The 27,988-nt window shown below is 52.9% G+C and overlaps 1 gene segment (V, D, J or C); it reads left to right on the top strand.

The window, feature by feature from the left end:
* LOC147110137 (T-cell receptor alpha chain V region 2B4-like) overlaps positions 1–25,710 on the top strand; it is a 47,352-nt gene extending 21,642 nt beyond the window's left edge. Inside the window, 3 exon segments of the V gene segment in view lie at positions 17,608–17,673; positions 21,508–21,867; positions 25,264–25,710. Of these exon segments, the coding sequence occupies positions 17,628–17,673; positions 21,508–21,867; positions 25,264–25,391 (534 nt within the window).
* The last annotated feature ends 2,278 nt before the right edge of the window (positions 25,711–27,988 follow it).

Below are 27,988 nucleotides of genomic sequence, written 5' to 3'. Positions count from 1 at the left end.
CTGTCCCTCTCTCCGGCCTCTCCCCCTGCCTAGCGCCTGACATCCGGAGCTGAGGTCCCCCGCGTATCGCGCGGCTGATGGACGGCCGCTGTGGGCGGGCGGGCGGCGCATGCGCGGTCAGTGCGGGCAGCGCGAGCCACCCGCGATTTCCCGAGGCTCGCCACCCCCGCGATTTCCCGAGGCTCTCCCCCCCCTCCCCCCGCGATTTCCCGAGGCTCTCCCCCCCGCGATTTCCCGAGGCTCTCCCCGCCCCGCGATTTCCCGAGGCTCTCCCCCCCCGCGATTTCCCGAGGCTCTCCCCCCCCCCGCGATTTCCCGAGGCTCTCCCCCCCCCCCCGCGATTTCCTGAGGCTTTCCCCCCCCCCGCGATTTCCCGAGGCTCTCCCCCCCCCGCGATTTCCCAAGGCTCTTCCCCCCGCGATTTCCCGAGGCTCTCCACCCCCGCGATTTCCCGAGGCTCTCCCCCCCCCTATTAAATTGTTATTTAATTCCCTAACACATCATTAAAATATTTACCTTAGTTCCCTAACACACAGAAAGTGTGGGGGAAAAAATTGTGAAAAATCAAGATGGCGGCCACTCACCTCGGTTCAGAAGGATAAGGCCCGCCCACACACGCACCGATTGGTCGACCGGTCAGGTCACCGAAGCGTAGGACTGGTCAATCGTCGAGTCACTCGACACTCAACTGTAGGAAGGAACCCGCCATCCGATTGGTGGACCTCGACGTCACACGGTCGCTAATGAGATGCTAATGAGCGGAACGCTGAACGTTTTTGGGATACCGCGGGCGGGATTTTTGTCCGGCCGAAATGTAAATATGCCTATGACCGGTCCGGAATCGCAAGCTTTCTTTTGAGGCGACGCGCGCGTCGGTACGCTCTGTAACTTTCAAACGTATAGAGAACAGACAGACAGACAGACAGACATCGGGACAGACAGAAGAGCCGCTTTATATATATAGATTAGAAGATATAGATAGATAGATAGATAGATAGATATATCTGTCTATACACTGTATGTCTAGATCAGCGTTTACGTGTTCAATCATACATGTTTTTCTGTGCTTTGGCAACATAAGATGTACCTTGTCATCATGCCAATAAAGCAATTTGAATTGAATTGAATTGAATTGAGAGAGAGAGAGAGACAGAGAGAGAGAGAGAGACAGAGAGAGAGAGAGAGACAGAGAGAAAGAGACAGAGAGAGACAGACAGACACAGCGAGAGAGACAGACACAGAGAGACAGAGAGTTAGAGAGAGAGAGAGAGACAGAGAGACAGAGAGAGACAGAAAGAGACAGATGGAGAGAGACAGTGAGAGAGAGAGTCAGAGAGAGACAGAGAGTCAGAGAGAGAGACAGAGAGAGGGAGAGTCAGAGGGAGAGACTCAGAGAGAGAGACAGAGTGAGAGAGAGGGCATAGAGAGAGTCAGAGAGAGAGACAGAGTCAGAGAGAGACAGCGAGAGAGAGAGACAGAAAGAGACAGAGAGAGAGACATAGAGAGACAGACAGAGAGAGAGACAGAGAGAGAGACAGAGGGAGAGAGACAGAGAGAGAGACAGAGAGAGAGAGACAGAGAGAGACACAGAGAGAGAGACACAGCGAGAGAGACAGACTGCGAGAGAGACAGACACAGCGAGAGAGACAGACACAGAGAAAGAGAGACAGAGAGAGAGAGAGTCAGAGAGAGAGAGAGACAGTGAGAGAGAGAGAGACAGTGAGAGAGAGAGAGTCAGAGAGAGAGAGAGTCAGAGAGAGAGACAGAGAGAGATAGAGAGAGAGAGATAGAGAGAGACAGAGAGACAGAGAGAGAGAGAGAGAGAGCCAAACCCACTGAGTGAGGCTGACAGTACTGGTGGAGCGAATTGGAAGAATGTCCGCATTAATGGGTTAAGATGCTGAGGTGCTCCAATATTCAGCTGGAAAGCAGATGTGAAACATCTGTGGCAACCAACTCGAAGGAAGGGAAAGATGAAATGGCAGAAGTTAAAGTACCTGAGAGCTCATTACAGGAATGATCTCCAGTCCTTCCCTGTACAGAGGCAGGGACACCTTCCCCTTCTGGGTCTCAATCACGGACCTGTTTACTTCCTTCAGCGTGAGTATTGACACCACTGTGTCGGCCGTGCTGCACTGTCGGAGGGCCAGTACTGAGGGAGCATCGCATTGTCGGAGGGGCAGTACTGAGGGAGCATCGCACTGTCAGAGGGTCAGTACTGAGGGAGCATCGCACTGTCGGAGGGGCAGTACTGAGGGAGTGCCGCATGTTAGATCCGTGATTCTTTAAGTAGGATGTTTTCCAATAACTACACGGAGGCTATAGCTTAACAATCAACAGGTGTTTACTGGAGTAGGGTAGTCTCAAGACTGGGGGTACAGAGGCATGCTCAAGGCTTATATACAGGTGTGATCACTGCCGGTACTACAGTATACAGGAGCTGTAAAAGTAGTTCTCTCTTAAAGGTACATACACTACAATTCCTCCCCTTTTAGATTAACAGTACCATAACATTCATTTAACAATTAACACTTTTAACATGCAACATCAACGGCAAATAGTCCATTTATAAATTCAGTCTTTGCGGTGGCTTCCTGATCCTTTCTGGATAGTGCCTTTCCTGAGTGTCTTGCTCTTGGTGCGGAGGCGATTCTGGCCCCCTGTCATTGGTTGGTTCATCAGCTTCCGATGCTACTGTTTCTGGGGTAGATGCTACCGGTATGTCGGGTTCTTCACCAGGTACGCAAGACCTGGGGTTGACTCTTTCCTGTGACTCTAGGATCTGGTCGACATGGCGTCTCACAATGTTCTACCCAACATCCACTGTGTACATTAATGGCCCCTGCCATGTGCATATCGTTCCGGGTTGCCATTTCTCTGTTCGGTAGTCACGAGCCAAGACTGGTTGTCCTACATTGAAGCTCCTTGTCGGCTTCTCATTGATGTGCTGGAATTGTTTATCCTCAACATTTCTTCGCACATTTGGTCTGAGCAAATCCAGACGAGATCTCAACCTTCGGTTAAAGAACATCATGGCCGGGGTCTGGTTGGTAACTGCATGTGTCGCATTTCTGTAGGCTAACAGGAAATTGTCCACCTTATGCTGTAGTGGAATTTCATCATCGCACATGGCCTTTATCGCCTTTTTAAAGGTTTGCACGAACCTCTCAGCCAATCCATTTGTGGCTGGATGATACGGGGCGGATGTGTAATGCCTTACCCCATTCCTTCTCATAAATTTCCGAAACTCTTTGGACACAAACTGTGGTCCATTGTCAGAGCAAATCTGCTCTGGCAATCCATTCCTGGCAAATATGGTCCGTAGGACTGCAATCGTTTTCTCTGTAGTGGTTGAGGACATTTTTATCACATCAGGCCATTTCGAGTGCGCATCCACTGCTATTAAGAACATTGAGTCCATGAATGGACCAGCAAAATCAATATGCACCCGTTGCCATGGAGAGGAGGGCCACTCCCATGGGTGTAGAGGGGCATGTGGTGGTGCATTTTGGACCTTCTGGCATCCTGAGCAGCTCTTAGTTAGGTCCTCGATTTGTTGATCAATCCCCGGCCACCACACATAAGCCCTAGCAAGGCTTTTCATTTTCACCCCTCCCAGATGACCTTCATGAAGCTCATTTAGCACTCTCTCCCTTAACTTGGGTGGAATTACCACTCGGGATCCACACAATACTGTCCCCTGGCATACTGACAGCTGTTCTCTTCTGGATGAGAATGCTGGCAACAGTGAGTCGCCATGTGTTGGCCATCCCCTCACCGTCAAATCATATACCCGAGACAGTGTCGGATCATTGCGGGTCTCCTTCTCTATATCCGCGTTAGTTACTGGCAATCGTTCAATTATTGACGAATAAAATATCTCGATAGGGTCCACTGCTGGTGCTTCCTCCACAGTAGGCAGCGGCAAGCGTGATAGCCCATCAGCGTTTCCATGCTGTTTCGTGCCTTTATATTCTATTTCATATTGGTTCGCCCCTAGAAAAAGGGATTATCTTTGTAACCGTTGTGCAGTCATTACCGGAACGCCCTTCTCTGAATTAAAGATGGAGACAAGTGGTTGGTGGTCAGTCAGCAAGGTGAACTTCTGCCCATGCAGATAGTGGTTGAATTTTTTTACTCCCCATACTAGGCTGAGGGCCTCCCTGTCGATCTGGGTGTAGTTGTGCTCGGCTGAGGTTAGTGACCGAGACGCAAAGGCTACTGGCCTCTCCAACCCGTCTGGGAATTTGTGCGACAGCACCGCTCCAATACCATAGGGTGATGCATCACATGCCAACCGGATTGGAAGTGCTGGGTTGAAATGGGCCAACACCTCTTTTGATGTGATCAATTCTTTGCACTTCTGGAAAGCTTGTTTACATTCGTCATTCCACTTCCATGGTACCCCCGTTTGCAGTAGGGTGTTCAGTGGGTGTAGTACTGTAGACAAATTTGGTAAGAACTTATGGTAGTAGTTCACCAGCCTGAGGAACGACCTCAGTTGTGACACATTTTCCGGTGCTGGAGCCTTGACTACTGCCTCAATCTTTTCAGGGGACTTATGTAACCCCTCTTCATCAATAACGTGGCCACAATACGAGATCTGCTTCTGGAAAAACTCGCACGTGTGGCGATTAGCTCGTAGCCCATATTCCTTTAATCTAGTGAGCACCTTCTCCAGGTTGGCGAGGTGATCACTGTCATTTTCGCCCATGACCAGGATGTCATCCAAATAACACTGGGTCCCTGGAATCCCTTGCAGGACTTGATCCATTGCCCTTTGCCAAATAGCCGGAGCCGATGCTACCCCGAACACCAGCCGGTTGTATTGATAGAGACCTTTATGAGTGTTGATCATGAGGTATTGTTTCGAGGCTTCTTCTACCTCCATTTGCAAGTACGCCTGGGCCAGATCAGTTTTGGTGAAGCGTTTACCTCCAGATAGCGAGGCGAAAATATCCTCAATCCGTGGAAGCGGATATTGTATCGTGTGAGGGACTGGGTTCACTGTCACCTTAAAATCCCCACAGATGCGGACCTTCTTTGGTTCCCCAGGCGTATTACTCAACGACCTCTTCATTACAGGAACGATGGGTGTAGCCCACTCGCTCCAGCCTACTTTGGACAGTACTCCTGAGCGTTCCAACCCTTCCAGCTCTGCTTCAACAGCTGGGCAGATCGCATAAGGCACCAGTCTGGCCTTAAAAAACTTTGGGCTTGCATTTTCCTCTATTTTAATCATTGCTGTTATGCTTTTTAGTGTTCCGAGTCCCTCCTGGAACACTTCTTGTGCATCAGTTAGCATTTTTGACAGTCGTCCAGGTGTGACGTCGTCATCCTTTTTGGCCTCAACCTTCAGTGCCTGTATGGAATGCCAATCTAATTGTTTCTTCCGGATCCATTCACGTCCTACTAGTGGTGGTCCTCCATCTGGCAATACATATAGGTCCATTTTTGGTATTTCCTGGCCTTTGTATATCACTTTCACCCTTATTTTTCCTTTGGGGTAGACTTTTTGCCCCGTGTACGTCTTCAAGATAATCTCTGTAGCTTTCAAGGGTATATGTGAAAATAGCCGCTTGTAGTCCCTTTGGTTTATGACTGTTGGGGCTGATCCAGTGTCCGATTCCATTTTCACTTGGACGCCGTCTATCTTGAGTGTGACCCAGATAGTCTGGTGATCCTCCATTTTGGTTACCTTATGTAGTTTCAGACAACCCAGCTCCTTGCTTCCGGAGTCTGTATCACTTTTCTGTTCGTCTGAACTACTGTCCATCACCTTATGTACCTTTTTGTACTTCTCCTGTGGAGATTTCTTGCTGTTGGTTTTCTTCCCTGACCTGCAGACTCTTGCTATATGTCCTGCTTTTCCACACTGTCTGCACACTTGGTCCTTGAACCAACAATCCTTCTGGTCTGTTCTGCCGCAGCGATAACACTTCCCTGCTCCATATGACATTTCATTGGTGCCATATTCTTGTGGTCTCCATTGTATCTCTGCAGCGCCCCGTGCGGCTGCTTCGTGTGATACTGCCATGCTGAAAGCCTTGTCCAGCGTAAGATCCTTTTCTGATAGAAGCCGTTTCTGGGTTCCTTCACTTTGAAGCCCACACACAAACTTGTCCCTTAACGTATCTGATAGTCCCACTCCAAACTGGCAGTGTTTCGATAGCTTGCGCAGTTCCGTTAAGTACTCAGCATTACTTTCGTCTTTATGCTGGTTACTTTTTTGGAACTTAAATCTTTCTGCTATCAGCAGCGGTGTGGGGCTTAAGTGGTCCTGTAGGATTTCTACTATGCTTTCGAAATTCTTATCCACGGGCTTCTCTGGGGTTATTAGGTTTCGCAGTAAGCCATAAGTTTTTGCACCCATGAATTTAACAAAACCAGTGCTTTCCTAGCATCTGGCACTTCATTCGCCCTGCAGTACACCTCAATGCGTTCCACATATGTCGCCCAATCTTCGACTTCATTGTCGAACGCAGTGATACTGCCACTCTTCGACATCCCTGGGTGTGATTTAACTGTCTAAAATGGCGTCTCCAGCGCTCTCCCTTCTTCTCCGCTGGCACAAAATGGTGTCTCCCGCGCTTTCCTTTCTTCCCGCGCTCGCCCTTCTTCTCTGCTGTGGCTTCTAAAAATGGCGTCTCCCGTGCTCTCCCTTCTTCTCCGCGGCTCAATGGCGTCTCCCGCGCTCTCCCTTCTTCTCCCCGCGGACGCGGTTCAGCCCTTGAGCCCTGGCTGTGCTCTGCGCGTTCTCCTGTGCGCCTTTCCCGTTGCCGTCGCTCGGTCCTGAACCCGGCTGCTGCTTTACCCTCTCTCTCTCTCTCTCTGTTTGTTTTTCCTCGACGCCGCTCGGTTTTCAACCCCCGGCCGCGCCCTGTGCGCTTCACCCTCTCTCTTACCCCGTCGACACTGCTCGGCTTTTTCTATGCCGTCGGTCGGCTCCAGCCGCCGCTGTCCGGGAAGGGTCTGCGCTGTACCTGTCGTCAGTCTGTTGCTGGATCGTGGTGGCTGGGGAACCAAGCCCGGCTCTCAACAGCCTCCCCTGCGATGTTCACTCTCTGCCGGATGACTGGGCGGTTGCTCGTGGTCGACGCCCGTGCTTCTGGCCTCGACTTTCTTCCACCGTCCTCCCGGAGCGAATTCTTGAAGGGAAATGCAGAGTTGCAGGTAGATTCGAATCGATCTCGCCGCCACTGTTAGATCCGTGATTCTTTAAGTCGGATGTTTTCCAAGAACTACACGGAGGCTGTAACTTAACAATCAACAGGTGTTTACTGGAGTAGGGTAGTCTCAAGACTGGGAGTACAGAGGCATGCTCAAGGCTTATATACAGGTGTGGTCACTGCCAGTACTACAGTATACAGGAGCTGTAAAAGTAGTTCTCTCTTAAAGGTAATTACACTACTCCGCACTGTCGGAGGACCAGTACTGAGGGAACGCCGCACTGTCGGAGGGGCAGTACTGAGGGAATGCTGCACTGTCGGAGTGGCAGTACTGAGGGAGTGCCGCACTGTCGGAGGGGCAGTACTGAGAGAGTGCTGCACTGTCGGAGGGGCAGTACTGAGGGAGCGCTGCACTGTCGGAGGGTCAGTATTGAGGGAGTGCCGCACTGTCGGAGCAGCAGTACTGAGGGAGCGCCGCACTGTCGGAGGGGCAGTACTGAGGGACCGCTGCACTGTCGGAGGGTCAGTACTGAGGGAGCGCCGCACTGTCGGGGGGTCAGTACTGAGGAAGCGCTGTACTGTCGGAGGGGCAGTACTGAGTGAGCGCCGCACTGTCGGAGGGGTAGTACTGAGGGAGCGCCGCACTGTCAGAGGGGCAGTACTGAGGGAGCGCCGCACTGTCGGAGGGGCAGTACTGAGGGAGCGCTGCACTGTCGGAGGGTCAGTACTGAGGGAGCGCCGCACTGTCGGAGGGTCAGTACTGAGGGAGCGCCGCACTGTCGGGGGGTCAGTACTGAGGGAGCGCAGTACTGTCGGAGGGGCAGTACTGAGGGAGTGCCGCACTGCCGGAGGGGCAGTACTGAGGGAGCGCCGCACTGTCGGAGGGGCAGTACTGAGGGAGCGCCGCACTGTCGGAGGGGCAGTACTGAGGGAGCACTGCACTGTCGGAGGGGCAGTACTGAGGGAGCACCGCACTGTCGGAGGGGCAGTACTGAGGGAGCGCCGCACTGTCGGAGGTGCAGTACTGAGGGAGCGCCGCACTATCGGAGGGGCAGTACTGAGGGAGCGCCGCACTGTCGGGGGGTCAGTACTGAGGGAGCGACGTACTGTCGGAGGGGCAGTACTGAGGGAGCGCCGCACTGTCGGAGGGGCAGTACTGAGGGAGCGCCGCACTGTCGGAGGGGCAGTACTGAGGGAGCACCGCACTGTCGGAGGGGCAGTACTGAGGGAGCGCCGCACTGTCGGAGGGGCAGTACTGAGGGGGCGCCGCACTGTCGGAGGGGCAGTATTGAGGGAGCGCCGCACTGTCGGAGGGGCAGTACTGAGGGAGCGCCGCACTGTCGGAGGGGCAGTACTGAGGGGGCGCCGCACTGTCGGAGGGGCAGTACTGAGGGAGCGCCGCACTGTTGGAGGGGCAGTACTGAGGGAGCGCCGCACTGTCGGAGGGGCAGTACTGAGGGAGCGCCACTCTGTCAGAGGTGCCGCCTTTCGGATGAGACGTTAAACCGAGGCCCCGTCTGCCCTCTCAGGTGGACGTAAAAGATCCCACGGCCACTATTGGAAGAAGAGCGGGGGGGAGTTCTCCCCGGTGTCCTGGGGCCAATATTTATCCCTCAACCAACATCACTAAAAAACAGATGATCTGGGTCATTCTCACATTGCTGCTTGTGGGAGCTTGCTGTGCGCAAATTGGCTGCTGCGTTTCCTACATTACAACAGTGACCACACTTCAAAAAAAGTCCTTCATTGGCTGTGAAGCGCTTTGTGACGTCCTGAGGTGGGGAAAGGCGCTGGAGAGAATTGCGAGTCCTTTACGTGAAGTGGATGAACTCACACTTGCTCCCGCGTGCAATGCCATCCACCATCGAGAAGGAGGGGGGGAATTAAAAGGGAGAGCGATGTTTAAGCGTGTGTAATAAAGGAGCTACAGGGGGGGGTGGGCTTCCTCCCATTAAAGGTACAGTAAAATCTACTGCCTCGGTTAACCGCATCCTCTCTGTCAACGGAACTGTATCTCCGAGCACTTGGAAATTATGACTCACATCCAGCGAAGGTTATTTTAAGACAGTGGGGGTTTGAGAGATTCAGGTTTAAACTGGAGGCTTGAGGCTGTCAATCGAATTGGTCAGTTACCGTGTGACTGATTGCTGAACGATAAAACCGACTCGAATCCAGCTCGCGGAGGAGAAAGAATTTGTATCGAATTGGAGAGCTTTTCAAAGAGCCGGAAGCTGCAATGATGGGCCGAATGGCCTCCTTCTGTGCCGTATTGTTGCACCTCTCCAGCCCCTTTCACCACCTCAGGACGTCCCAAATTCACAGCCAGTGAAGTACTTTATTTGAAGTGTGGTCACTCGTTGTAATGTGGAAAATGCGGTAGCCAAATTGCGCACAACAAGCTCCAACAAACAGCAATCCATGACCAGATCATCTGTTTTTTTTTTTAAGTGACGTTGGTTCAGTGACAGATGTTGGACAACAGGACGTAGGATCTTTTTGTTCACCTGAGAGAGCAGACGGGGCCTCGGGTTTGACGTCTCATCCGAAAGATGGCACCTCCGACACTGCAGCGCTCCCTCAGTACCGCCCCTCCGACAGTGCGGCGCTCCCTCAGAACTGCCACTCCGACAGTGTGGTGCTCCCTCAGTACTGCCCCCTCCGACAGTGCCGCGCTCCCTCAGTACCGCACCTCCGACAGTGCGGCGCTCCCTCAATACTGCCCCCCCGACAGTGCGGCGCTCCCTCAGAACTGTCCCTCCAACAGTGTGGTGCTCCCTCAGTACTGCCCCCTCCGACAGTGCGGCGCTCCCTCAGTACTGCCCCTCCGACAGTGCGGCACTCCCTCAGTACTGCCCCCTCCGACAGTGCCGCGCTCCTTCAGTACCGCCCCTCCAACAGTGTGGCGCTCCCTCAGTACTGCCCCTCAGACACTGCGGACCTCCCTCAGTACCACCCGTCCGACAGTGCGGCGCTCCCTCAGTACCGCCCCTCCGACAGTCCGGCGCACCCTCAGTACCGCCCCTCCGACAGTGCGGCGCTCCCTCAGTACCGCCCCTCCGACAGTGCGGCGCTCCCTCAGTACCGCCCCTCCGACAGTGCGGCGCTCTCTCAGTACTGCCCCTCCAACAGTGCAGCACTCCCTCACTACTGCCCCTCCGACAGTGCGGTGCTCCCTCAGTACTGCCCCCTCCGACAGTGCCGCGCTCCCGCAGTACCGCCCCTCCGACAGTGCGGCGCTCCCTCAGCACTGCTCCTCCGACACTGCGGCCCTCCCTCAGTACCGCCCCTCCGACAGTGCGGCGCTCCCTCAGTACCGCCCCTCCGACAGTGCGGCCCTCCCTCAGTACCGCCCCTCCGACAGTGCGGCGCTCCCTCAGTACTGCCCCTCCGACAGTGCGGTGCTCCCTCAGTACTGCTCCCTCCGACAGTGCCACGCTCCCTCAGTACCGCCCCTCCGACAGTGCGGCGCTCCCTCAGTACTGCTCCTCCGACAGTGCGGCGCTCCCTCAGTACTGCCCCACCGACGTGCAGCGCTTCCTCAGTGCTGCCCCTCCGACAGTGCGGCGCTCCCTCAGTACTGCCCCCCCGACAGTGAGGCGCTCCCTCAATACTGACCCTCCGACAGTGCGGCGCTCCCTCAATAATGCCCCTCCGACAGTGCAGCGCTCCCTCAGTACTGCCCCACCGACAGTGCAGCGCTTCCTCAGTAATGCCCCTCCGACAGTGCGGCGCTCCCTCAGTACTGCCCCCCCGACAGTGAGGCGCTCCCTCAATACTGCCCCTCCGACAGTGCGGCGCTCCCTCAATAATGCCCCTCCGACAGTGCGGCGCTGTGATGAAATAACTGTGTTCTGATATTTGTACTTGCACTTGTAATGTCTGGAATGTTCAACTAGGGGGAACCACTAATGCTCCTCCCTGGCCCCGCCCCTCTTCTGGTATGTTCTACCAAGGGCTCGGTCGATGATGGACTCTGTTAACTCTGCCATGATTCTTATTTAATTAAAGGCTTCAGTCTTAAGCTTTAACTTCGGATTCGGGCAGTTATTTGGCACATCAATTTTATTAAATAACAACTTTTGGAAGATGGATCGATTTTTGAAACCAGAGCGTCTGGATATCGATCCCCATTCGGCAGATGCGTGGAAGAAATTTACCCTAGGAATCTCTGGACGATTTTCTGCAGGACCTTAAGGCTTTGGCTAAGGATTGCAACTACAAGGCTGTCTCTGCCATAGTGTATCAGGAAGAAGCCATCCGCGATTCATATCTGGCCTCCGATCTAATTATATTAGACAGAGACTCCTCGAGAACGACTCGTTAGTTTTAAAAACGGTTGTCGCTGCTGCTCGATCATTAGATGTAGTCCAGAAGAATTCAGAAGTGTATGCATCAGCCCATGCATCTCTCTCAGCCTCGTGTGTTCCGAGTATGGAGGCATCCATAACACCAATGGAGCCCCCACTTAATCCTATTGTTGCGGCTGTACCCCATGGGTCTAAGTGTTATTTTTGTGGCCAATCTAAACACCCCAGGCAACGATGCTCAGCCAGAGAGTCTACCTGTTTTAAATGTAAGAAACGGGGACATTTTAGTAAAATGTGTAAGGGTAATCCTGTACCCGATGTCTTCTCTGCTGCCGCCTATCGTTTTACTCTAGCCTCGGCTACGGTTGACCAGACCATACCGTGTTCCTTGTCAGAATCTATGATGGACATTAAGATTAATGGTCGTCCTACTGGGTGTTTGATAGACTGTGGCAGTACTGAAAGTTTTATACACCCCAACCTTGTTAACTCCTGTTCATTGAAGGTGTAGCCTACTCGAAGCGAAATTGTGATGGCGTCCAAATCCCTTACTTCGGAGGTAACTGGATATTGTAAAGTCACATTGACCGTTAAGGATACGGAGTATAAGGACTTTAAACTCCTCATATTACCTCGGTTGTGTGTGAACTTAATATTAGGCTTGGACTTCCAGTGTCAGCATGAGAGCGTCACCCTTAAGTATGGTGGGTCTCAGCCTCCGCTCACAGTCTGCGGCCTTTCTACTTTAAACGTAAGTCCGCCTTCTTTGTTTGCGAACCTTGCTCCTAATTGTAGACCTATAACGACTAAGAGTCGACGGTATAATTCAGAAGATAAAACATTTATAAAAGAGGAAGTGGAAAGGCTTCAACGGGAGGGAATCATCGAACACAGTAATAGCCCGTGGCGTGCCCAGGTGGTGGTGGTTAAAACTAATGAGAAGAAAAGACTTGTGGTCAATTATAGCCAGACTATAAATTTGTATACCCAATTAGACGCCTATCCTTTGCCTCGTATTTCTGAGATAGTGAACCAGATAGCTCAGTATCGCGTATTCTCCACCATTGATTTAAAGTCTGCCTACCATCAACTCCCCATTGAAATAGAAGACGGACCTTATACGGCCTTCGAAGCTAATGGGCGCCTCTACCAATTCCTTAGGGTGCCCTTTGGAGTGACGAATGGGGTATCCGTCTTCCAACGGGAGATGGATCGTATGGTGGATGAATACGCGTTGGAAGCAACATTCCCGTACCTGGACAATGTTACTATCTGTGGGCGCGATCAACGGGAGCATGATCAAAATCTCGCGAAGTTCCTAGAGACTGCAAAGAGGTTAAACCTGACTTACAACGAAAACAAGTGTACTTTCAATACTACACGTTTGTGTATTCTTGGTTGCGTTGTGCAGAATGGGGTAATCGGGCCAGACCCTGAAAGATTACGCCCACTTAAGGAATTACCTTTACCTCACACTGTAAAAGCCTTAAGAAGGTGTCTGGGATTCTTCTCGTACTATGCCCAGTGGGTGGCTAGCTACTCAGATAAAGTCCGACCTCTTATTAAGTCAACATCTTTTCCGCTATTGGCGGAAGCTCAGGAGGCTTTCCTTAATATGAAATGGGACATTGAGAAGGCAGTGGTATGTGCCGTGGATGAGAAGATCCCATTTCAAGTGGAAAGTGATGCATCTGATTTTGCGTTGGCAGCAACTCTTAACCAAGCTGGTAGACCAGTAGCTTTCTTCTCTCATACATTGCAAGGACCAGAAGTTCGACATTCTTCAGTGGAAAAGGAGGCACAGGCGATTATTGAAGCAGTCAGGTATTGGAGACATTATCTCGCTGGCCAACGTTTTACGCTCATTACTGACCAGCGATCTGTTGCCTTTATGTTCAACACTAAGCAGAGAGGCAAGATCAAAAATGATAAGATTTTAAGATGGCGAATAGAACTGTCAACATATGACTATGATATTCAGTACAGGCCTGGAGTATTTAATGAGCCATCGGATGCTTTGTCACGAGGAGTATGTGCTAGTCTAGGTACAGATAAGCTTCAAAGTCTCCACGAGGCACTCTGCCACCCTGGGGTTACCAGAATGAACCACTTCATTAAGTCCCACAATCTACCCTACTCTATTGAGGAGGTCCGGACAATGACCAGAACCTGTCATGTTTGTGCTGAATGCAAACCCCACTTCTATAAGCCGTCCGAGCCAGCTCATCTTATTGAAGCAACTCGACCATTTGAGCGTTTGAGTCTCGATTTTAAAGGTCCCCTTCCATCGAGCGACCGTAATGTCTATTTTCTTATATAATATTATAGACGAGTACTCTCGGTTCCCTTTTGTTATCCCCTGTCCGGATGTGACCAGGGCTGTTGTAATTAAATGCCTCTGCCAACTGTTTTCCTTGTTCAGCATGCCTAACTATATACATAGTGATAGGGGTTCTTCCTTTATGAGCTAAGAACTACGACAGTTTTTGCCATCGAAAGGGATTGCAATGAGTAGAACTACCAGCTATAACCCTCATGGTAATGGGCAGGTCGAGAAAGAAAATGCGACAGTGTGGAAGGCTATCGTACTGTCTCTGAAGTCACGAGGCCTGCCGGCCTCTCGCTGGCAGGATGTCCTGCCAGACGTGCTGCATTCCATAAGGTCTCTTTTGTGTACAGCGACGAATGCCACCCCTCATGAAAGGATGTTTAGTTTTCCAAGAAAAGCTACTAATGGAGTATCGTTACCCACATGGTTGACGACCACGGGCCCTGTGTTGTTGCGCAGACATGTGAGAGGCCACAAGACTGATCCACTGGTGGAGGAAGTACAACTCCTCCATGCTAATCCCCAGTATGCGTATATTCAATATTCGGATGGGCGAGAGGATACGGTCTCTATTAAAGATCTTGCACCTGCTGGAGCTCGAAAAGAGTTCGACTCTGAGAGTAGAGTTTTCAATCGTGGTATTGGACCTTCAGAGACACAAACCCTCAGTGTGGAAAATACTGATGATTCTGGGAATTCGAATGAACCGGAGTTAGTACTCCGGGAGGAGCCTCGGCAAGAGTTACGTCGTTCCCAGAGGATTATCAGACCACCTGACAGACTGAATCTATAGCAGGGGGTGAATGTGATGAAATAACTGTGTTCTGATATTTGTACTTGCACTTGTAATGTCTGGAATGTTCCACTAGGGGGAACCACTAATGCTCCTCCCTGGCCCCGCCCCTCTTCTGGTATGTTCTACCAAGGGCTCGGTCGATGATGGACTCTGTTAACTCTGCCATGATTCTTATTTAATAAAAGGCTTCAGTCTTAAGCTTTAACTTCGGATTCGGGCAGTTATTTGGCACATCAGGCGCTCCCTGAGTACTGACCCCCCGACAGTGCGGCACTCCCTGAGTACTGACCCCCCGACAGTGCGGCACTCCCTCAGTACTGACCCCCCGACAGTGCGGCACTCCCTGAGTGCTGACCCCCCGACAGTGCGGCACTCCCTCAGTACTGACCCCCCGACAGTGCGGCACTCCCTCAGTACTGACCCCCCGACAGTGCGGCACTCCCTCAGTACTGACCCCCCGACAGTGCGGCACTCCCTGAGTACTGACCCCCCCGACAGTGCGGCACTCCCTCAGTACTGACCCCCCGACAGTGCGGCACTCCCTGAGTACTGACCCCCCGACAGTGCAGCACTCCCTCAGTACTGACCCCCCGACAGTGCGGCACTCCCTCAGTACTGACCCCCCGACAGTGCGGCACTCCCTCAGTACTGACCCCCCGACAGTGCGGCACTCCCTCAGTACTGACCCCCCGACAGTGCGGCGCTCCCTCAGTACTGACCCTCCGACAGTGCGGCACTCCCTGAGTACTGACCCCCCGACAGTGCGGCACTCCCTCAGTACTGACCCTCCGACAGTGCGGCACTCCCTCAGTACTGACCCCCCGACAGTGCGGCACTCCCTGAGTACTGACCCCCCGACAGTGCGGCACTCCCTCAGTACTGACCCTCCGACAGTGCGGCACTCCCTGAGTACTGACCCCCCGACAGTGCGGCACTCCCTGAGTACTGACCCCCCGACAGTGCGGCACTCCCTGAGTACTGACCCCCCGACAGTGCGGCACTCCCTGAGTACTGACCCCCCCGACAGTGCGGCACTCCCTGAGTACTGACCCCCCGACAGTGCGGCACTCCCTGAGTACTGACCCCCCGACAGTGCGGCACTCCCTGAGTACTGACCCCCCGACAGTGCGGCACTCCCTCAGTACTGACCCCCCCGACAGTGCGGCACTCCCTGAGTACTGACCCCCCGACAGTGCGGCACTCCCTCAGTACTGACCCCCCGACAGTGCGGCACTCCCTGAGTACTGACCCCCCGACAGTGCGGCACTCCCTGAGTACTGACCCCCCCGACAGTGCGGCACTCCCTGAGTACTGACCCCCCAACAGTGCGGCACTCCCTGAGTACTGACCCCCCGACAGTGCGGCGCTCCCTCAGTACTGACCCCCCGACAGTGCGGCACTCCCTGAGTACTGACCCCCCGACAGTGCGGCACTCCCTCAGTACTGACCCCCCGACAGTGCGGCACTCCCTCAGTACTGACCCTCCGACAGTGCGGCGCTCCCTCAGTACTGACCCCCCGACAGTGCGGCACTCCCTCAGTACTGACCCCCCGACAGTGCGGCACTCCCTCAGTACTGACCCCCCCGACAGTGCGGCACTCCCTGAGTACTGACCCCCCGACAGTGCGGCACTCCCTGAGTACTGACCCCCCCGACAGTGCGGCACTCCCTGAGTACTGACCCCCCGACAGTGCGGCACTCCCTGAGTACTGACCCCCCGACAGTGCGGCACTCCCTGAGTACTGACCCCCCCGACAGTGCGGCACTCCCTCAGTACTGACACTGGGAAGTGTCGGCCTGGATTATGGGCCTCGAGTTTCTGGAGTGGGGGCTCGTACCCTCGACCTACTGACTCAGAGGCGAGAGAGAGAATGCCAAACCCACTGAGCCACGGATGATACCGTTGGATCTGAGAAAGACAACTCGGAATAGTTGCCTCATGGAGAAAAATTAGGAATTCTGGAGGAACAAAGAGATATGTGAGTCCAATTCTGGCCTCTTGCCCATCCCCCGATTTCCATCGCTCCACCATTGGCGGCCATGCCTTCAGCCGCCTGGGCCCCGAGCTCTGGAATTCCCTCCCTGAACCTCTCCGCCTCTCTCTCTCCTCCTTTAAGACGCTCCTTAAAACCGACCTCTTTGACCCAGCTTTTGGTCGCCTCTCCTAATATCTCTTCATGTGACTCGATGTCAAATTTTGCTCAGTAATCGCTCCTGTGAAGCGCCCTGGGACATTAAAGGTGCTGTATAAATGCAAGTTGTTGTTGTGCGGGGGGGGGCTCGAGTTGTTACATAGAAACATAGAAGATAGGAGCAGGAGTAGGCCATTCGGCCCCTCGAGCCTGCTCCGCCATTCAATGAGATCATGGCTGATCATCCAAATTCAGTACCCTGTCCCTGCCTTCTCCCAATATCCCTTGATCCCTTTAGCCTTAAGAAATATATCCAACTCCTTCTTGAATATATTTAATGAACTGGCCTCTACTGCCTTCTGTGGTAGAGAATTTCACAGGTTCACCACTCTCTGGGTGAAGAAATTCCTCCTCATCTCTGTCCTAAATGGCTTACCCCTTATCCTTAGACCGTGACCCCTGGTTCTGGACTTGCCCGCCATCGGGAACATCCTTCCTGCATCTAGTCTGTCTAGTCCTGTTAGAATTTTATAAGTTTCGATGAGATCCCCTCTCATTCTTCTAAACTCCAGCGAGTACAAGCCCAGTCGACCCAATCTCTCCTCATACGTCATTCCTGCCGTCCCAGGTATCAGTCTGGTGAATCTTCGCTGCACTCCTTCCATGGCAAGAACATCCTTCCTCAGATAAGGCGACCAAAACTGCACACAATGCTCAAGGTGTGGTCTCACCAAGGCCCTGTACAACTGCAGCAAGACATCCTTGTTCCTGTACTCGAATCCTCTCGCTACGAAGGCCAACATACCATTTACCTTCTTAACCGAATGTTTGTGAATGTTTGTTTAATTTGAAATGGTTTCCCTTTGGGTTACAGGGACATTCCTGAGGGGGCTGATGGACAATCTTCTCTCATCTCTGCTAACATTGCTTCTCTGTCTCGGTGAGTCTCCGGTTCCCGTATTGAGAACTCGTTGCACCATTATATGAAGGTGGAAATGTACTGGTGAATCCATCTAAATCCTCAGTGAGTGACCAGGGCTCCAGGGGGGGTTAGATTACAAGGAGAGATTGAGTAGACAAGAGATTGAGTTGATACCTGGGATGGCAGGAATGACGTATGAGGAGAGATTGGGTCGATTGGGCTTATACTCGCTGGAGTTTAGAAGAATGAGAGGGGATCTCATTGAAACTTATAAAATTCTAACAAAACTGGACAGACTAGATGCAGGAAGGATGTTCCCGATGGCGGGGAGTCCAGAACCAGGGGTCACAGTCTAAGGATAAGGGGACTGAGATGAGGAGGAATTTCTTCACCCAGAGAGTGGTGAACCTGTGGAATTCTCTACCACAGAAGGCAGTTGAGGCCAATTCATTAAATATATTCAAGAAAGAGTTGGATATATTTCTTAAGGCTAAAGGGATCAAGGGATATGGGGAGAAGGCAGGGACAGGGCACTGAGTTTGGATGATCAGCCATGATCTCATTAAATGGCGGAGCAGGCTCGAGGGGCCGAATGGCCGACTCCTGCTCCTATCTTCTATGTTTCTATGTCTATAATCCCTGGAGTTTAGAAGTATGAGAGGTGATCTCATTGAAACATATAAGATTCTGAGGGGGATTGACAGGGTAGATGCTGAGAGGCTGTTTCCCCCTGGCTGGAGAGTCTAGAACCAGGGGTCACAGTCTCAGGATAAGGGCTCGGCCATTGAGGACTGAGATGAGGAGGAATTTCTTCACTCAGAGGGTGGTGAATCTTTGGAATTCTCTGCCCCAGAGGGCTGTGGAGGCTCAGTCGTTGAGTATATTCAAGGCTGAGACCGATAGATTTTTGGACTCTCGGGGAATCGAGGGATATGGAGATCGGGCAGGAAAGTGGAGTTGAGGTCGATGATCAGCCGTGATCTTATTGAATGGCGGAGCAGGCTCGAGGGGCCGAGTGGCCGACTCCTGCTCCTAATTCTTATGTTCTTCTGCATTTAAACAGGAGCAGGAGTCGGCCATACCGCCCTTCGAGCCTGCTCCGCCATTCAATAAGAACAAGGCTGATCTGTATTCCAACTCCATCAGCCTGCCTTGGGGAGAAGGTGGGTAGATGGGGTTGAGGGATATGGGGAGAAGGTGGGGTTGGGGATATGGGGAGAAGGTGGGGTTGAGCGATATGGGGAGAAGGTGGGATTGAGGGATGTGGGGAGAAGGTGGGGTTGAGGGATATGGGGAGAAGGTGGGATTAAGGGATACGGGGAGAAGGTGGGGTTGGGGGATAGGGGGAGAAGGTGTGATTGAGGGACATGGGGAGAAAGTGGGATTGAGGGATATGGGGAGAATGTGGGTAGGTGGGGTTGAGGGATATGGGGAGAAGGTGGGATTAAGGGATACGGGGAGAAGGTGGGGTTGAGGGATATGGGGAGAAGGTGGGATTAAGGGATACGGGGAGAAGGTGGGGTTGAGGGATATGGGGAGAAGGTGGGGTTGAGGGATATGGGGAGAAGGTGGGATTAAGGGATACGGGGAGAAGGTGGGGTTGAGGGATATGGGGAGAAGGTGGGATTAAGGGATACGGGGAGAAGGTGGGGTTGAGGGACATGGGGAGAAAGTGGGATTGAGGGATATGGGGAGAATGTGGGTAGGTGGGGTTGAGCGATATGGGGAGAAGGTGGGGTTGGGGATAAGGTGGGGATTGATGGATATGGGGAGAAGGTGGGATTGAGAGATATGCGGAGAAGGTGGGGTTGAGGGATACGGGGAGAAGGTGGGATTGAGGGATATGGGGAGAAGGTGGGGTTGAGGGATACGGGGAGAAGGTGGGATTAAGGGATAAGGGGAGAAGGTGGGGTTGGGGGATAGCGGGAGAAGGTGCGATTGAGGGACATGGGGAGAAAGTGGGATTGAGGAATATGGGGAGAATGTGGGTAGGTGGGGTTGAGAGATATGGGGAGAAGGTGGGATCAAGGGATATGAGGAGAGGGTGGGTAGGTGGGGAGGAGGGATATGGGGAGAAGGTGGGATTGAGGGAAATGGGGAGAAGGTGGGGTTGAGGAATATGGGGAGAAGGTGGGATTGAGGGATATGGGGAGAAGGTGGGATTGAGGGATGTGGGGAGAAGGTGGGGTTGAGGGATACGGGGAGAAGGTGGGATTAAGGGATACGGGGAGAAGGTGGGGTTGGGGGATAGGGGGAGAAGGTGTGATTGAGGGACATGGGGAGAAAGTGGGATTGAGGGATATGGGGAGAATGTGGGTAGGTGGGGTTGAGCGATATGGGGAGAAGGTGGGGTTGGGGATAAGGTGGGGTTGAGAGATATGGGGAGAAGGTGGGATCAAGGGATATGAGGAGAGGGTGGGTAGGTGGGGAGGAGGGATATGGGGAGAAGGTGGGATTGAGGGAAATGGGGAGAAGGTGGGGTTGAGGAATATGGGGAGAAGGTGGGATTGAGGGATATGGGGAGAAGGTGGGATTGAGGGATGTGGGGAGAAGGTGGGGTTGAGGGATATGGGGAGAAGGTGGGATTGAGGGATATGGGGAGAAGGTGGGATTGAGGGATATGGGGAGAAGGTGGGATTGAGGGATATGGGGAGAAGGTGGGATTGAGGGATATGGGGAGAAGGTGGGATTGAGGGATATGGGGAGAAGGTGGGATTGAGGGATGTGGGGAGAAGGTGGGGTTGAAGATATGGGGAGAAGGTGGGATTGAAAGAAATGGGGAGAAGGTGGGTAGGTGGGGTTGGGTGATTGGGGAGAAGGTGGGTAGGTGGGGTTGGGGGATTGGGGAGAAGGTGGCTAGGTGGGGTTGGGGGATTGGGGAGAAGGTGGCTAGGTGGGGTTGGGGGATTGGGGAGAAGGTGGGTAGGTGGGGTTGGGTGATTGGGGAGAAGGTGGGTAGGTGGGGTTGAGGGGTATGGGGAGAAGGTGGGTAGGTGGGGTTGGGTGATTGGGGAGAAGGTGGGTAGGTGGGGTTGAGGGCTATGGGGAGAAGGTGGGTAGGTGGGGTTGAGGGATATGGGGAGAAGGTGGGTTGGTGGGGTTGAGGGAAGTGGGGAGAAGGTGGGTGGGTGGAGTTGAGGGATGTGGGGAGAAGGTGGGTAGGTGGGGTTGGGGGATTGGGGAGAAGGTGGGTGGTGGGGTTGAGGGATATGGGGAGAAGGTGGGTAGGTGGGGTTGAGGAATATGGGGAGAAGGTGGGTAGGTGGGGTTGAGGGATGTGGGGAGAAGGTCGGTAGGTGGGGTTGAGCGATGTGGGAGAAGGTGGGGTGGGGGGATATGGGGAGAAGGTGGGTGGGTGGAGTTGAGGGATGTGGGGAGAAGGTGGGGTTGAAGATATGGGGAGAAGGTGGGTGGGTGGGGTTGAGGGATTGGGGAGAAGGTGGGTAGGTGGGGTTGGGGGATTGGGGAGAAGGTGGGTGGTGGGGTTGAGGGATATGGGGAGAAGGTGGGTAGGTGGGGTTGGGGGATTGGGGAGAAGGTGGGTGGTGGGGTTGAGGGATATGGGGAGAAGGTGGGTAGGTGGGGTTGAGGGATGTGGGGAGAAGGTCGGTAGGTGGGGTTGAGCGATGTGGGGAGAAGGTGGGGTGGGGGGATATGGGGAGAAGGTGGGTGGGTGGGGTTGAGGGATTGGGGACAAGGTGGGTAGGCCCAGATCTTAATGGCTCTTTCCTGTCTCTTGCAAACCCTCTTTTGTGAGGGAGCAACACACAGCAAATCTGAAGCATGTATCCAAACTCTGCCCCTTCGGTTAATGTTTCACTTCTGCCGTGCTCTGCCTTCCCTTCCTTGCAGGGAATGTTGCGAGCTCCTCGCACGTGTTCCAGTGGCCCCCCAGTGTGAGGGCCCAGAGCGGCGGGAACGTGACTCTGCATTGCGAGCTGCGGAGTGCCGAGGAACGGCTTGGGGTCATCTATCTCTACTGGTCCGTTGCCAGGGGCGTCGGGGCGGCGCGCATCATCTACCCGGAAATTCGGAGCTCGGCGTACTGGGGTCGAGTGTCGCTGATCGATGGGGAGAGCGGATTCGACCTGTCCTTGCAGATCCACCATCTACGACCCAACGATTCCAACATCTATTACTGCATGGTGTCCACCTACATTCAAGGAAACCAGATCTCCCTCTGGGGAAATGGCACCACACTTGATGTGTTGGGTAAGCCGGGTCATATACGTCACGTCGAATTTACAGCACAGGAACAGACCATTCGGCCCCACTGCTCTGTGCCGGTGTTTCTGCTCCACACCAGCCTCCTCACACCCCTCTTCATCTCACCCCATCAACACCAGCCTCCTCCCACCCCTCTTCATCTCACCCCATCAACACCAGCCTCCTCACACCCCTCTTCATCTCACCCCATCAACACCAGCCTCCTCCCACCCCTCTTCATCTCACCCCATCAACACCAGCCTCCTCCCACCCCTCTTCATCTCACCCCATCAACACCAGCCTCCTCCCACACCTCTTCATCTCACCCCATCAACACCAGCCTCCTCCCACCCCTCTTCATCTCACCCCCATCAACACCAGCCTCCTCCCACCCCTCTTCATCTCACCCCATCAACACCAGCCTCCTCCCACCCTTCTTCATCTCACCCCATCAACACCAGTCTCCTCCCACCCCTCTTCATCTCACCCCCATCAACACCAGCCTCCTCCCACCCCTCTTCATCTCACCCCATCAACACCAGCCTCCTCCCACCCCTCTTCATCTCACCCCATCAACACCAGCCTCCTCCCACCCATCTTCATCTCACCCCATCAACACCAGCCTCCTCCCACCCCTCTTCATCTCACCCCATCAACACCAGCCTCCTCCCACCCCTGTTCATCTCACCCCATCAACACCAGCCTCCTCCCACCCCTCTTCATCTCACCCCATCAACACCAGCCTCCTCCCACCCATCTTCATCTCACCCCATCAACACCAGCCTCCTCCCACCCCTCTTCATCTCACCCCATCAACACCAACCTCCTCCCACCTCTCTTCCTCTCCCCCCATCAACACCAGCCTCCTCCCACCCCTCTTCATCTCACCCCATCAACACCAGCCTCCTCCCACCCCTCTTCATCTCACCCCATCAACACCAGCCTCCTCCCACCCCTCTTCATCTCACCCCGTCAACACCAGCCTCCTCCCACCCCTCTTCATCTCACCCCATCAACACCAGCCTCCTCCCACCCCTCTTCATCTCACCCCGTCAACACCAGCCTCCTCCCACTCACTCCGGGGTATCTGTTATTCTAAATATAAACCACCCCGAACCCCTCGATTAGATTCCAGCCTGTAACTCACTCCCGGGTATCTGTTATTCTATATATAAACCCCCCGAATCCCTCGATTAGATTCCAGCCTGTAACTCACTCCCGGGTATCTGTTATTCTATATATAAACCCCCCGAACCCCTCGATTAGATTCCAGCCTGTAACTCACTCCCGGGTATCCGTTATTCTGTATATAAACCCCCCGAACCCCTCGATTAGATTCCAGCCTGTAACTCACTCCCGGGTATCTGTTATTCTATATATAAACCCCCCTGAACCCCTCGATTAGATTCCAGCCTGTAACTCACTCCTGGGTATCTGTTATTCTATATATAAATCCCCCGAACCTGTCGATTAGATTCCAGCCTGTAACTCACTCCTGGGTATCTGTTATTCTATATATAAACCCCCGAACCCCTCGATTAGATTCCGGCCTGTAACTCACTCCCGGGTACCTGTTATTCTATATATAAACCCCCCGAACCCCTCGATTAGATTCCAGCCTGTAACTCACTCCCGGGTATCTGTTATTCTATATATAAACCCCCGAACCCCTCGATTAGATTCCAGCCTGTAACTCACTCCCGGGTACCTGTTATTCTATATATAAACCCCCCGAACCCCTCGATTAGATTCCAGCCTGTAACTCACTCCCTGGTATCGGTTATTCTATGGCCTAGAAATTCGGTATCGCCCCGTTTGGGGGCGCTAGTACTGGCGATGCGTAAAGTCTCGCGCCAGGCGCAATTTAGCGCCACCTAGCGAGATATTGGGTTGCAGCGCCCCCTAAAGGTGATTGCGGCGCTAAATCAGGCGCTGCACGCTACTCTTAAGGCGCTAACCCGGCAGCGCAACCCAATTTCGCGGCGGCGGGGCACAGCGAAGGTGCTGTCAATAATCACTTTCCCTGAGACAGACTGGCGCCGGCCAGCTCTTAAAGGGGCAGGTCAATTGGCATCACCAGACACACTCACTGCCTTGTAGGCCTTCAAAGCGGTGGGAGCCTACCTGTGGCGCACCAGCCTAGCAAGACATGGAAAGGGTGAGGCAGAGGGCAGAACGCCTCACTGATGGGGCATTGGATGCTTTGGTTGGTGCAGTGGAATCAAGGCCAAGGAAGATGGTCAGAATGTGATTTATGTTTTGGACAGTCTCCCGGGTGTGAGAGGCAGTTATGTGTCAGTGTATTAGTTTTGCTTTCTGTTGCCATAGCTTTCTCATGTTTGAAGGAACCACATTTTGTGTAATGAAACACTTTCTTCATTTACAATGGCCATGCTTGCTATTTACATGCATCTTGCCCTTCACAGGCTTGGGGATCTCAGACCGGTTCCATTCCTGTTCTTGGAATGGCAGCGAGCATTCCGTGAGAGGGGTCTAGAAGCTACTTCTGATCAGCCTCTGATGCGCAGCCTGAGAAGAGCCGCCCGCGTAGAAGTTCAGGCCAGCAGGCATCTTCTCAGCCACCGACAGAGATGTCCTGCACCTTATCTGGCGCTGCAGATCTGGCTGAAGCAGCTGGCACAGCTCAGTCACCACCTCCTTTCTAAATCGCAGCCTTCTGACACACTGCCCCTCCGGCATGTTCATGTAGGAAAACTGCTGTCGGAAAACCCTGCCAGCGTAAGGTCTGCTGTGGTGACGTCTGTTGGCCCTCCTCCGTCTGGCCATGCCCGCCCCCCTCTCCCAGCGTCTCAGTGCCCTTTCCAGATGATTCAGCAGCAGGACGTTCCCCTCCAATGCAGCCCCCATAATAAGTGCCCACAGGAAGGTTCCCCGTTGTCAAGGCTCACCAACAGCAAGGTGATGGTCAGAAGGCTGAAGATCGTCTGCCTGCGCTGGCTCAGTGGTCAAATGGCTCTCAGTGTGCAGCTCAGCAACTCTTTGTAGCTCTCGAGGAAGTTGTGCTCCAAAAATGGCTGTCGCTTTTAAACCACACCAGTCCCCTTTAAATAACGCTCCTCCAGCCTGAGAACGACTTGGTAAGGTTCCAGGTAAGCTGTCACTATTAGCGCCAGGCACTACGGAGGGGGGCGCCACTGAATTTCCGGTCCGGGGCGCCCAAAAGGCGTTGCACACTCAAATGACGTCATAATCAGACTGCGCCCATGAGCGGGCGCTAAGATTTAGCGCCAGTGCTAAATGCATGCTCAATATGGGGCGAGGCCTGCACCCGCCCGGAAATTGGCTAGCGCCCCACTTCTCGGCCTCTTTAGGCGTTAATTGGTGGCGCTACCAACCGAATTTCTCCCCCTATATCTCTTAAATCTCTGCTTTCTGTTTCAGATCCAACCAGGGATCCACTGGCTCTCTACATGCTCGTACTGCTGAAGACTTTTGCTTTCCTTGTCTTGTGTGCTTTATTTCAGTTGACAAGGAGGAGGTCTGAACACATTCTCGGAAGAATCTCCTAACGTTGCAACGAACCCTTTGGCCCGCCGCCCCCCCCCCCCCACTTTATTTTTCTAGCGCAAGTGTAAAACGTTGAAGGAAACACAAAAGGAGACAGAACTGATGGGCCAAATCCGAACTGTTATAAATCTCATCATCAAGAAACTACTTATGAAATAACGCTGGATGGCCAGCTGTTGGCGCCGTCCAAGGAGTATAAATACTCGGGCGTTGGCCCCAGAATACCAGGGACATTTTGTAAAGACGAGCTAGTGGAATACAACTAGACTTCCATGATCTGAAACAAGTTGATAAAAGCCTTGCTTTATACTCGAACCAAGTGCGCAGTGAGTTTTATTACATCACCAACTAAGAGAGTCTCACCATCGTGGATTGGGCTTATATTCGCTAGAGTTTAGAAGAATGAGAGGGGATCTCATTGAAACTTATAAAATTCTAACAGGACATAGAAACACAGAAACATAGAAGATAGGAGCAGGAGTAGGCCATTCAGCCCCTCGAGTCTGCTCCGCCATTCAATGCGATCATGGCTGATCATCCAAATTCAGTACCCTGTCCCTGCCTTCTCCCCATACCCCTTGATCCCTTTAGCCTTAAGAAATATATCCACCTCCTTCTTGAATATATTTAATGAATTGGCCTCTACTGTCTTCTGTGGTAGAGAATTCCACAGGTTCACCACTCTCTGGGTGAAGAAATTCCTCCTCATTTCTGTCCTAAATGGCTTACCCCTTATCCTTAGACTGTGACCCCTGGTTCCGGACTCCCCCGCCATCGGGAACAGCCTTCCTGCATCTAGTCTGTCCAGTCCTGTCAGAATTTTATAAGTTTCAATGAGATCCCCTCTCATTCTTCTAAACTCCAGCGAGTACAAGCCCAGTCGACCCAATCTCTCCTCATACGTCATTCCTGCCATCCCAGGTATCAGCCTGGTGAATCTTCGCTGAACTCCTTCCATGGCAAGAACATCCTTCCTCAGATAAGGCGAGCAAAACTGCACACAATACTCAAGATGTGGTCTCACCAAGGCCCTGTACAACTGCAGCAAGACATCCTTGTTCCTGTACTCAAACCCTCTCACTACGAAGGCCAACATGCCATTTGCCTTCTTAACTTCCTGCTGCACCTGCATGCTTACCTTCAGCGACTGGTGCACAAGGACACCCAGGTCTCGTTGCACTTCCCCTTCTCCCAATCTAGTGCCATTCAGATAATAATCTGCCTTCCTGTTTTTGCCACCAAAGTGGATAACCTCGCATTTATCCACGTTATATTGCATCTGCCATGCTTTTGCCCAATCACCCAACCTGTCCAAATCATCCTGGAGTTTCTCGGCATCCTCCTCACAGCACACACACCCGCCCAGCTTTGTGTCGTCTGCAAATTTGGAGATATTACATCTAGTTCCCTTGTCTAGATCAGTAATATATATTGTGAATAGCTGGGGCCCAAGGATCAATCCCTGCGGTACCCCACTAGTCACTGCTTGCCACTCGGAAAAAGACCCGTTTATTCCAACTCTTTGCTTTCCGTCTGCCAACCAGTTCTCTATCCAAGTCAATACCTTGCCCCCAATCCCATGTGCCTTAACTTTACACACTAATCTCTTATGCGGGACCTTATCAAAAGCCTTCTGAAAGTCCAAATACACCACATCCACTGGTTCTCCCTTATCTAATTTACCAGTTACATCCTCAAAAAATTCCAGTAGATTAGTCAAGCACGATTTACCTTTCGTAAATCCATGCTGACATTGACTAGACAGACTAGATGCAGGAAGGATGCTCCCGATGGCGGGCGAGTCCAGAACCAGGGGTCACAGTCTAAAGATAAGGGGTAAGCCATTTAGGACAGAGAGAGGAGGAATTTCTTCACCCAGCGAGTGGTGAACCTGTGGAATTCTCTACCACAGAAGGCAGTTGAGGTCAATTCATTAAATATATTGAAGAAGGAGTTGGATATATTTCTTAAGGCTAAAGGGATCAAGGGGTATGGGGAGAAAGCAGGGACAGGATACTGAATTTGGATGATCAGCCATGATCTCATTGAATGGCGGAGCAGGCTAGAGGGTCCGAATGGCCGACTCCTGCTCCTATCTTCTATGTTTCCATGTTTTCAAGTATGGTCTAACCCAGGTATACGGAGACCAGAACTGTGCACAGTGCTCCAAGTGTGGTCTAACCAAGGTATACGGAGACCAGAACTGTGCACAATGCTCCAAGTGTGGTCTAACCAAGGTATACGGAGACCAGAACTGTGCACAGTGCTCCAAGTGTGGTCTATCCAAGGTATACGGAGCCCAGAACTGTGCACAGTGCTCCAAGTGTGGTCTAACCCAGGTATATGGAGACTGGAACTGTGCACAGTGCTCCAAGTGTGGTCTAACCAAGGTATACGGAGACCAGAACTGTGCACAATGCTCCAACTGTGGTCTAACCAAGGTATACGGAGACCAGAACTGTGCACAATGCTCCAAGTGTGGTCTAACCAAGGTATACGGAGACCAGAACTGTGTACAGTGCTCCAAGTGTGGTCTAACCAAGGTATACGGAGCCCAGAACTGTGCACAGTGCTCCAAGTGTGGTCTAACCCAGGTATA

The sequence above is a fragment of the Somniosus microcephalus genome, chromosome 12, assembly GCF_052327205.1.
Source record: "Somniosus microcephalus isolate GS21.2 chromosome 12, FLI_Smic_1.0, whole genome shotgun sequence".
In the NCBI taxonomy this organism is placed as follows: Eukaryota; Metazoa; Chordata; class Chondrichthyes; order Squaliformes; family Somniosidae; genus Somniosus; species Somniosus microcephalus.
Note: the sequence above shows the minus strand (reverse complement) of the source record. Positions and strands in the feature narration are given on the sequence as shown.